The sequence below is a fragment of the Musca domestica genome, unplaced genomic scaffold (assembly GCF_030504385.1).
Source record: "Musca domestica strain aabys unplaced genomic scaffold, Musca_domestica.polishedcontigs.V.1.1 48, whole genome shotgun sequence".
Lineage (NCBI taxonomy): Eukaryota > Metazoa > Arthropoda > Insecta > Diptera > Muscidae > Musca > Musca domestica.
Window position 1 is genome coordinate 342,555 of NW_026712340.1, and position 12,727 is coordinate 355,281.

The following is a 12,727-nucleotide window of genomic DNA, read 5'->3' on the forward strand; positions in this document are numbered from 1 at the left end:
GACTTTGAAGCTGTGAGCTAATGTTTGAAATATCCGTTAAGTTGACATATACAAAAGCTCATTGTTGTGAATAGTGAATTTAAAAGTTTAATGCTAGGAACACAATTGGAGCGAACGACGAATTTTTTCGCGGCGTATCTTCGTCGTCAAAAATAAAACACATATGTGTATATGGAAGTGCACACAATCACGGCACCGGCGAAAATTTCGTCGGTCGCCGCGAACTCAATTAGCTTTATTTCTATTTCATACGCCGGCGACCGGCGAACAAATCAGTACAAGGTGGCCATACTTGTACGAATTTTATGTGTTTTAGTAAATAAAGTTACTTTTTACTTTAAAATTTGTTATGGTCACTCTACTATCTGTTACTCGTATAAAAAAAAACATAATTAATTTGTTTATTTATTTGTGTACTTGCGCCTGAGTGAAGATGGATATCAGTGAATATAATAGAGAAGATGGACATAAGTGAAATTATAATAGAGAACGTAAAGAATTATGTGTTCTTGTATAATTCATTGTAGTCAACAAATGAGCAAAAAGTAAACAACTTCATCAGCTGTTTTATAATTTCGTCGGTATTGTGTTCCATACGACGAATTTTCGCGGCTCATTTTGTCGCCGCGTAGGGCGAAATTCGTCGTTCGCTCCAATTGTGTTCCTAGCATAAGACGTTAGCATGGTAGAAGAATGCAGGTAGTCAAATGGACACAGCTGCTGGGACAATGAACTGTCAAACCAATTTTGAAAATGGAAATTTTAAATGAAAAATTGTTAAAATTTGTAAAATTGTTGAAAAATGGATATCATAACAACCTTCGGTGGATGTCGTATAAGAAAATCTAAGCGTTGATGCATCACCTGTATTCTTCTACCATGGTTGTTAGTGTAGTGTTCATTTGCAGCTTATTTCACGCACCTCCAAAGAGGTAATGAACAACAGATTTGTATATTAATTAGAAGAATGGTTGGAACAAAATGGAATTTTGTTTTGATTTTTCTAAATATTAACTGAACAAATGGATCAAAAATTTGTTTTTTTTATTTTCTTATAAAACACATAACACAAAGTTGATAATTTCATTTACAAAATCTACACTTTCTTAAATTTATTTTCCTTATTTAATTAAGTTAATTAAAAATAAAAGTTGATTAACAAAATCCCCCACTTTCCTCACTCATCATCGATTTGCTCACAATCAATTTCACTGCATTCCGAGTCGCTGTCATTGCCCGATGCAGATTTTCCGTTGGCACGTTGTGTCAGGGCCAGCCCGTTGTAACCAAAATCTGATGAAGGTTTTCCATTTTTATCACCACTCACTTTGTGCTCCAAGAAATTTGCATTGGTATCCCTGAATACCCGTTCCAATTCGGCCAAACCATTGGAGGTTGGAGTCGACGTCTCTGCCTCTGGTTCATTGATCGTATTCAAAACATTATATTTCATTTGCAGGTATGCTTCATTGGAGGTAGGTGAACTCTGATAAAGACCCGAACTAGTTGCCGCAGTATAATCTAAGTAACGTGATGTGGGACTCAGTGAATTGGAATTTGCTGACCGCTGTGCCAGATAGGGGTTAAGAGTATAATTTAAGGGTTGCCCCCTGGCCAATATTGCATTGCGGGCACTTTCAATGACATTAGGTGTGGGTACGGGTGGTATGAGATTTGAGGTGGGATAGGCACGAAGTTGCCCTGCTGCCAAGGGCGGTGCAACATTGGCTGCAGGTCCTCCATTTAACATTATCGATTGTAGTGGTGCCGGACCAGCCGGTGTTTGACTAAAAAGCCAAAGACGATCCCCCACCACCATTGGTCGAGCCAAACCGCCAATACCCAATTGGGCATAATAATGGGAGGCCAAGGTCTCAACATCTGCAGTGTATTTGCGCTTCCATTTGGTACGGCGATTTTGAAACCAAATTTTGATCTAGAAATGGGGAAATAAAAGAAAAATATTATGTTAATTTGAATGGTTATACATAATTAAATCTTCTTAAAGGTGAGAGTACATAAATCGCTTGTTTGGCTGACTTAAAGGTGTAAGTACATAATAAACTTGAAGTCATGGATAGACATATTTTGTGACATTTCATAAAGGAATTACAGAGCCGCACTAAAATCATGCCGTCGTTTTCCATTATAATTTGACGTTAATATGCCTAGTCATGACTTCAAGCTTTTATGTACTTGCACCTTAATTAATCGGCTGGATTCTTCGTAAATAACAAAGGAGCTTTAGGTTGGCTTAGTTCAATTTCGGCCCATTGTTTATATTTGTTAACCCTACACTCCGTTGTTCTTTTATGAAGATGCCAGCCGATGACTTAAGTCAGTCAAATAAGCGCTTTATGTATTCCCACCTAAAGCGTTTTGTGTATTCTGATGGTTAGTCCCAACGCACCGAAAAAAGTGAATTTTGTGGGGCAATACTCTCCCGCAAACATTCTTCGTTTCAAAACTAAATCAATGTCAAATCCATAATTACCTGTGTCTCAGTCAAATGCAACTGCTTTGCCAAGGCCGTCCTCTTGGCAACTGACAAATATTTTCCCCTCTCGAATTCGGTTTCCAATGCCTTGATTTGTGATGCCGAAAATGCTGTACGTGGCCGTTTCTTACGATCATCATTTGAACCTTCAAAAAAAAAAAGGGAATAAAAAAGTGAAAATCATTGAATTCATCAATTTGCTGTCTATACTTGAAAGATTGCATCTGTCAACAGATTGACAATTTGTAAATGCGAGCGAAGAACTTGCTGCGATTCTAATTTTGAATAGAAAAATGTTAATGATCGATTGTCGTTGTCATGAAAAATGCCAAGAAAGTGATGATGATTGGGTAACACGGAAAACGCAATACATATGGGATACTAAAATTAAAAAATATGGAAAATGCTAACAATACCTCTCGATTTCCGACGAAAAAATTATATTCTTCTATTTTGGACGAAATATGAGTACCGTTTTCTGAATGTGCAGATAAACAATTAGTTATAAAGCTAATATTTTTAAAATGTGAGTTAACCTTGTATATGCATATAACTCTTATGCCATGTTTACGTTAGAACTTTTTGTAGGGTTAACCTTCTTTGAGAGGATTTATTTGAAGTAAAAGTAATGGATATGACAATTTAAATCCAAATATATTTTTTGACGATACGTTATGGAATTAATATTTGAGATCGCATGGTAGAAGAATACAGGTAGATGCATCAACGCTTGGGAACATTGATATGTCACAAATTTTAAAATGTTTTATCAAAAATTAGAAGAATTTTATAAGTTTTCTTATACACCAATTGGACTTACCAACTATGCATTTTTTTCAAAACTTTTTACAATTTCAAAAATATGAAACATTTTTTCAAAATTTTTAATTTTAAAATTGGTTTGACAGTTCATTGTCCCAGCAGCTGCGTTGACTACCTGTATTCTTCTACCATAGATAAATCTATACGCACTTTTACGATGCGACTTTGGAGTATACCCAGCGATGCTTTCAGTTAGTATGTAGATTCAACCATTTTTTGTATGGCAACTCTTGTTGAATAAATCCGGTTTAAGTTATATATACTAATAATGTAGGTTAGTCCGTATACAATTTTGTGTCTAATAGCGATATAAAACAATATTTTCCACCTATCTTGAATTAATTCTTTTGGAAATATTCCAGTATTTCATTCGTACTTAGTTTTTCCCAATTTAATTTGTAAAGAAAATATTTAAAACGAATGGCTTAATAATGTAGAAGCATATTTTACGCAATTAGACACTACCACAGAGTTGCATTTTTCCTATTACCTTTCTGGTTGTGTCATGAATAATATTACCTTTGGATAATATTATCTCTAAAAACAACTCGGAATTGAACTCGCCAGACGATAGACCAAAAGCGCAGCATTCTGAGGGTTCAATGACAGTTTGTAGAAGTTTAATGGTTTACGACAACCAAACCGGTCGTCATTGGAGTTTGAGAAAAAAAAAAATGGTACCGGGTAGATCGCAAAAAAAATATCCAGAAGACACGATTTGTAATTGAAGTAAAAGGTGACTTCATCGGAAAAGTACAAAGGAACGTAAGACCAAAATCAAATTAAGTCAACCTAAAATTCCTCTATTTTTTTCATATTTGTGATATTTATTCTACACTTTTATTTATGTTTTCTACATTTTCTCTGAAAATGTTGACATATTAAATATATTTTTAAATTTAACTAAAGAGAAAATTATTTAAATTATTCTCTTTGATACATAGGTTCGAGAATTTATAAAGTAGATATTTAATAAATAAAGGGATGTATTCGGGATGTAATATTTATAATATATGCCCACAGTTAGATTCCGGTATTTTGGAGGTTCCAGAAACATTTCGAGCTTCCGTGGACTAAAAGTAGGAATTTCGAAAAACTTTCAATATTTTTTTACATTTCAAAAAAGGTATGAACGGACCAAGCGGAATTTCGCCTAAGCCAAATTTCCCAACCGAAGAAGTTTTGATTTAAATTTAAATTTATAAACTCGACTTTCTCCAAATCAGATTTTTTGGGTTTTCAGTGAAATCACTTTTAAGTAGGCGACATTCCAGTTATCTACTTCCATATTTCCAATATTTAAAATTTGTAATGTTGTTTAAAACTTAAAATTTTCTGTTTGTATATTTTATACTTTATCCTCATTTATCAATTTTTTATCCGACATTCGATATTTAAGTCATTTTTCTTTCGAACGTTTACATTTTTTTTAAATTTTATTGAATGAAGGCAAAAAATGTCGGAAACAGCATCAAATTTTAGAATAAGTTTAGATTTGTTCGAAATGGTCATCTTTGGCACGAATTATGACCTTCAAACGGCCAATGAAACCGTCACACGCTGCCCGAATGTTGCTCTGCGGTATTTTGGCCCGTTCCCGGCGATGCGCTTGCTTGAGGTGATCGACACTTTGGTATTTTGTAGTGCCAACCTTGCTTCCAAAATACTCCAGACACAATAGTCCAACGGATTGGTATCTGAAGATTTTAGGAGGAACCTCCTTTTTTAACCATTCTTGGGTGGCGCGTGCTGAGTGCGATGGTGCTGAGTCCTGTTGGAATGCCCAAGGTCTGCGGCCCATGGCCGGCGCTTGAGTTCTGGTGGCCAACCGAAGGTGCACATTTTCAGCTGACCTCTTGTGCAAGTAAACATGACCATTTTGCTTGTTTACAAACAACTGGATAACGAATGTTTCCTAATCGGAGAAAACCAAATTCGGCAGTTCACTACTTTCGGCCAAACGAAGGAACTCTTTAGCTCTTTTGAGTCTATTTTCTTTCTGTTGCGGTGTAAGTTCTTGCACTTTTTGGAATTTCAATGGCTTTACTTCGAGCTCATTTTTCAATATTTGCCGAATGAAATATTGCGATATGTTCAGCTCACGAGCCATTTTTCGGCCACTGCGACGCGGATTTCGATCAAATCGCTTCTCTACTTCTCGAACCATTTCTGCTGATGGTGCTGTTTTTTCCGTCCACTTCCTTGACGTCGGGCTTCGCTGCCAGCATCACGGTAACGAGTGATGGAACGAGACACAAAAGATTTATTCACATTTAAATGCCAGCCAAATATAAAGAAATCACACTATCACGCTTGAATTCTATCATGAATAACTTTTTTTCTGGAAAATTCTCACCAAAATGCTTTTGTACGCTTGTAAACAATATAACTGGCATAATTTTAACAGCTGTCGGACGAGTGGCTTGGAAATGACAGAAGTCTGAAGTTGGTTCCAGTTTTTTTCAAGGTGAGTTGATATAACACTGAGGTGAAAATACATAACCGGCATTAGTTATCGGGTGGCTTTTTCGTAAAAGGACAAAGGACATTAGGGTGCTCGAGTTCAAACTTTGGTATGAAATTGCACTAAGTCAACTTAAAAGCCTTTGTTCTTTTACAAAAAAAAAAAAAAAAAAAAAAAAAAAAAAAAACGATGTGCCACTTTAAAAAAAATCTTTTCCGAATATATGCAAATTATTCATCAGATTTTTCCCATTACAAATTTGATAGATAGTCAAAATCTAAAAATAGCATAATTTTTACCTTACATTTTGTGTAGGCATATATTTTAAATTTAATTTTTATAAATTAATGTCTTTTTGTACTGTAGTGACCCATATCAACGAATACCGAACCATCTTGGCATACTCATTTCATTGTTTGAATGCTGCTGTCATTGAGTGTGTGTATGTGTATGTGTTTGTGTATTTATTACTAAATGGCCAATTGGCTTTTGTTAATTATACAAATTTGCGCCATCAGACAACACAGCCAATGAATGACAGCCAAGATGCGAATGATCTACTCTTTTTGTGTCTTCAGTGAGCGAGCTAGCGAGCGAGTGAGTGAGTGACGAACGAAGGTGATAATGGGGTCTGTTTTAATGATTGTTTGACTTCAGTGTGTGTTTTTTTCAACAACGAAATGGCGACCATTTGCATTGTTGATGCTACGAATTTTGTAATCATGTTTTTAGTCAACCCTCTTCTTTTCGTGACTCTTTTGTTTTAGCACAAAAATTTAAATAATCTGATTTAAATTAATTTGATTTAAGGTAGCTTCGTCTTATTTTCTATTTGTTTTGTCATTTAATTGTTGTATTGTTGTTCTTCTTTTTCGTGTTTTTGTCGACATTCTTGGCTGAGATTTGTTTACTCGTGTCATTGGTCATTTGGTAATTGCTGTAATTAGTCGTGATTAATTATCGCCTAATGAGACAAACTATTTTTAAATTAATTTAACACATTTTTGTGGTTAATTTCAATTTAAATTGATTTTGTGTTGAAATGTGATTTGCTGGCTTTCGCAGGGACATTTTTTTAAAAGAATGATCAAAGTCAATTGGGAACGTTCGGTACCACTCAAGCAAAAACGTCTTAAAATTGCCTAAACTTATACCAATGTCATTAAACGGGTCTTGTAAGTCTCATTGAAAATCTGCCATTAAGAGTTAATGCAAATATTGTCAACATCATGGTGAACAAGGCTTTTAATAAGGTCACACAGGAGGCGAATTCAAATATTTTTGCTGCCAAATATTTTTCTGCGTGGAACCCATTAAAAAGGAAGGAAATACAAAAAAACATACTTCTCAAATTTTACATTTCAATCTTGTACATGTTTATTTTGGTCAGAAAAGATATATTTTTTTCTTTATTAATATCCACATATGATTATTAGTTAAAACTGAATTTGAAATAATTTAAATTTTCTACCTTATGAACTGTTAAAATGTAAAATTTTTTACTACGATAATCGACATTTTATACTCTACAACACATAGTGGTAAGGTTATTATGTCTTTGAACATTTGTTGGTAACATAGCGAAGGAAGTGAGATAGACCCATAGTAACTATTGAGGATCTTCATAGAATCACTTTCTGAGTTGATTTATGCATATCAGTCCGTCCGTCTGTCCACGTATTTTTGTGGACAAAAAAAAATTTCCAAGCAATAATTGCTTGACCCTAGGGCGAACCCTATTGAAATCGGTTCAAATTTGGATATAGCTCCATATATCATTAACCGATTTCGGGTTAATTGTGCAGCAAATGGCCAATATCAGTTCAAATACCTAAATTTTGTCACATCCGACCTAATTTTGTCTAGAAGCAAGTACACCAAATTTATTGAAAATCGGTTCAGATATAGCTCTTATATATATGTTTTGTCCGATTTGGCGTTCAGTCCCTCACATGCGTAATATGCACTCCACAAAAATAATATTTGGTACCTGATATCAGATACAGCTCAGAAATAAGGGTTTAAAATTTTGTCAAAATCGGTTCAGATTTGGATATAGCTCCCATATATTCTTTAACCGATTTCAGGTATTTTGTGCACCGAATGGCTAATATTAGTCTAAAAGGACTCAATGTTGGCACTTCCGACGGAATTCAGCCTAAAAGCAAGTGCTTCAAATTTTGGTGGAAATCGGTTCAGAAACAGCTATAGCTCCTATATATGTTTCATCCGATTTGCTGTTAAAGTTCCTCACATGCGTAATGTGCACTCCACAACAATGATATTTGATAACACTCCCATATATATCTTTATCAGATAACTGGTTTATTTTGCACCAAATGGCTAATATTAGCCCAAATTGACTGAATTTTGGCAATCTCAACTAAATTTATCCTAGGAGCAAGTATTTCAAATTTGGTGAAAATCGCTTCAGATATAGCTATAGCTGCCATATATATGTTTTATTCGATTTAGAGTTTTAAGTCGCTCACATGCATAAAATGCACTCCACAACAATAATATTTATTTATTATCCGATTGAGATGAAATTTTCTAAACAACTTTTGTTTGGCCAAACGACGAACCCTATTGAAATTGGGGATAATCGGTAAAAATTTAGATATAGCTCCCATATATATCTTCGTCCGATTTGCCTTTTATTGTGCACCAAACGTGTAATATCAGCCTGAATAGTATTTTTGCACATACAACCAAATTAGACCTAGAAATAAGTGTGCCAAATTTGATCGAAATCGGTTCAGATATAGCTATAGCTCCCATATATATTGTTCATCCGATTTGTTATTTTTGTCCTCCGCAGCCGTAATATGTACTCTGTAACAACAATATTTGGGGAAATATATCAAATGCAGCTCAGAAATACCTTTGCTAAATTTTATCGATATCGGATCAGATTTGGATATAGCTCCCATATATAACATCGTCCGATTTACCTTTTACTGTGCGCCAAAACGTATAATATTTGCCCAAATTGGATGGAATTCGGTACATACCACCTAATTGAGTCTAGAAGGTATTATGCCAAATTTGGTGAAGATCGGTTCAGATATAGCTATGGCTCCCATATATATTGTTCATCCGATTTGTTGCATTTGTTACCCACAGCCGTAATATGCAATCCGTAACAACGATATTCAGGGAAATATATCAAATACAGCTCAGCAATATCTTTCTCAAATTTTATCGAGATTTGTTCAGATATGGATATAGCTCCCATATATATCTTTAACTGATTTCAAATTAATTTTGCACCAAATGGGCAATACAAGTCCGAATTTAAAAGATACAAATGCTTCGGCATATTTAGTCTTTTGAACTTTAAATTATAATTATAATCATAGCGTGTATGATTACATTCTTCCATAAAAACTTTTAATTGTTATGTGGAGCTCTACTAAATAAGCTAAGCGGTGTAGGGCCCCGCCCTTTTTTTTTGAAAATTGCCAAATTTGTACCAAATGGTGGAGGGTATTCAAAGTTCGGCCCGGCTGAACTTACAGCTTTTTTACTTGTTTGTATTAAACTTGGTATCAACTTTAGCTGCTAATATCAATATTAGTACTTTAATAAAATATTTTGTATTATTCGCCTAAAAGTATGCCCCTAGTATATATTTGTCATTAAATAACCGTTATGAACTACATTAATATAAAGATGGCATTCATTATATCATGTAGTACATTTTCTGAACCTTCCACTTCTTCTACGTACAAAACAAAGTGTTTCTATCTTACTTTTCTCATCAACATTGATCCTCTGGAAAAAAATCCGAACCGTATCATCAGTCATTTTGGCTCTAAAGTTGGTTATCAGTCGATAAGTAAAATACAATCTATATATATAAAAAAAATCAATTATTGTTTGTTGGTATCTAAAATCTTTATATTTGCCAAAATAGTGAAGATATCGGTTTGAGAATTATTACACGAGATGCTGTTGGCTTTCCATCCAAATCTATCTCTCTATATGTAAAAGAAAGTTGTGTTAGTTACTACTCTTATAACATAAAGACCGCCGGTCTGATTTTAACGATTTAGACAAATTCGGAATTGCCTCTTGGCAGAAAAAAATAAAATCCAAAAAATCGCGTAAAAATGTGAAATGTGAACATTTTCATTTTGACTTTTAAAATGTACAAAAGTAATGTTTTATATTGCATATTTTTTTCCATTTTGACTTACTATTTTGGAATGCACATTTGTAGTGTTTTTTTTTTTTTTTTTTTGAATTCTAATACGATGTGTAGGTTTTTTTGGGTAGTATAAAGCCACAACGAATAAAACTGTTATTTATATATTTTATGTATTTATTCGTAATACCCAATAAATACATAAAATCTATAAATAACAATTTTATCCGTTGTCGATTTATATGAAAATTCTAAAATCGGGAAAAATCGACAATTTTTCAATGGAATAGAATTTCAAAATAATAGTACATTCTACCGACAAACTTCGTAAGGAACTTTAAAAATTTGCAGCAAAAAAAAATCAGTGAACCAGTTGAAGATTCTTTTTTTTTCTATATTGAAGTGTACATTATTTTATTGGTTTGAATTCTGAATGAATAATATTAAAAATAAAATGATTGAAATGATGATTCTACATTTTAACCATATTTTTGGTACTAATTTTAGCTTATGTTGATAATTTAAGAAGAAACCATCTTTGCAAAAAATTATCACGTTTTGGTATCACCATCATATGATTTAAGGTATTTTCGGGGTCTTGGCCACTTTTTTTATTTTTTGGCCCTTATTTGACTTCTTTGTTTCTAAGGGGGAAGAAAACCTCTTCTTTTAAATTTTTATTTTTCTGAAAAGTGCTCATCTTAGTCTTGAGGCTACCTGGGGTAAAAAACCCTGGGGTAGAAAATCATCTTACAGATAATTATCCTCATAGGAATTTATTTAAGTATAGTCCCCACATTAGTATACCCCCAAGTCCACTTTTCCAACCAATGTGTGGCCAGAAAAGAAAATTTGGTATTCTATTGAATTTGTAACTCCCAAGAGAATATTGGTTGGGAACGTAGATTTGGGATGTACGTCTATATGAAAAAAAATTCGAAATGTCAATCTGGGACTCATTCAGTCGGAAATTGTGGCAGAAACATGAAAAAAAATACGAAATTATCAAGTAACTTTATTGGATCACCACCGCACAATTTAAATGACAAACAATTAATGCCCATTTTACGGTAATCGGAGCAAAAGAGTAATTTTTTTTGGCTATTCTGACAACATTATGCCTTCAAGTATGAGGTGGACAAAACTGAATACCACGCAGTACGGGATTTTAAATGTTGGAAATACAAATTTCAAATTATGACTCATTTGAATGCTTTTTACAATATCAAAAATTGAGCTGAATTTTCACATGGGGCTATTATAGATGTTCTTTATCATATAGGTATTTAACACTCAAATTAAAGCCCTGTAGCTGAAAAGTAAGATCAGGCTATTCAAAATATCTAAAACCGACGGTAATTATATTTTTTCCCATGAATATTAATTTATATTTAGTCATGGAGTCATTACTTATAATCAAAATTGTACCGCCTACATAAGTCAGATATGTGATTTATTATGCTTTAAAGACTAAAAGTACGGACCGGCAACGCGGACCGGGCCAGCTAGTTGCTTTTATATATTTGAAGTTGACGGTGTTCTATAAAATAGTAGAAACCGTTGTTATTGTTTGGGGTATTTGAACAAATTTTTCGAAAAGTGGAAAAGTGAACACTGATTTGAAAGCCCATGGATGTTTCCTTATCATCCTTTAAATTCCTTACAAATACGGGCCAGCAGACTGAATACCTGCTGTTTAAAGAAAGTATAAAACCTGATGCGAGACAATATCTCAAACTCACCATGATCATCCTCTGATGTTATGTCACTCTTGGCATCATCCAAAGTATCCTCATTGAAACTGGATTCAGGACTAGAAGATCTCACTTCACTATTTGGACTATCACTTAAAGGATTATGAATTTTATCACCATTTGCATGGGGAACTCTTTCACTTAAATTATATTTCAATTTTACATCTTCGACAAGAAGATTTGAATTTGTCACTGGTTTTGAGAGAATATTTTCAATCGAAAAACTATTGCGATATCTTTGAACGGCGGCGGCGGGAGTTTCCATTTTCTACTTCGTATACCAAAAATGTTTTTTTCCGATGGAATATCCCGTTATTTGTGTGTTTACACTTTCGAAATTGTTGTCAAACTGAATGTGGATGATCCGTGGCCGATGCCAAGAAGATGCTGTGCACAGAGCCACACCACGTCCGCCATATGGATTTGATCCTCAATTTGTTTTTCGCCCAGCCAACAAATTAAGAATTTTTAAACCAATAATATTGAGATTTATATTTAGATTCTATAACTAAATGAAAGAGAGAGGGAGAGAGAAAAAAGAGATATTTTCTCTGTTCAATACGTTCTCTATTGAAATGTTTTTATGTTGTTTTGTGAAACATGTGTGAATGCGGCAACACCCATTAGTCCTCCTCCATCTGAACAACCACTTGAGTTTGCCTTAAAGAGGAGGCGTTGCCTTTGCTCAGTCTTCTCTCGTTTTTTATTTATTTATTTTTTTATTTTGAAAATCCCCTCTCAGTTCTTTCCGTTTTTTTTTTAATTGGAAGTTGATGCCTCTATTAAGAATCATTTAAAGGCAAATGAACAACATCATTTTTCGTCTAATGAGCCGCATTTTAAAAGATCAAAAACAATTGGGCAATCAAAAGGAAAGGAACAACAACCACAAAAACAAAGAAAAATAATGGATCCCTTGTTTTCATAAAAATTATTGCTTTGCTAAATATTTTCACAAATTTTAGATGTTTTTTCTTCAAAATTTTGGGTAAATGCTTAATTTAGCACTTCTACTCATAGCGATTTGTCAATTGCAAAAT

The 12,727-nt window shown here is 33.8% G+C and overlaps 1 protein-coding gene across 1 annotated transcript; it reads right to left on the reverse strand.

The window, feature by feature from the left end:
* Nucleotides 1-1,084: 1,084 nt before the first annotated feature.
* On the reverse strand, nucleotides 1,085-12,102 carry LOC101892270 (pituitary homeobox 3). The gene is made up of 3 exons (XM_005181757.4): nucleotides 11,676-12,102; nucleotides 2,495-2,643; nucleotides 1,085-1,936 (listed from the first exon to the last, which is right to left on the reverse strand). The coding sequence occupies exons 1-3, from the start codon at nucleotides 11,950-11,952 to the stop codon at nucleotides 1,178-1,180; spliced, it is 1,185 nt and encodes a 394-aa protein (XP_005181814.1). The 5' UTR covers nucleotides 11,953-12,102; the 3' UTR covers nucleotides 1,085-1,177.
* Between the last annotated feature and the right edge of the window lie 625 nt (nucleotides 12,103-12,727).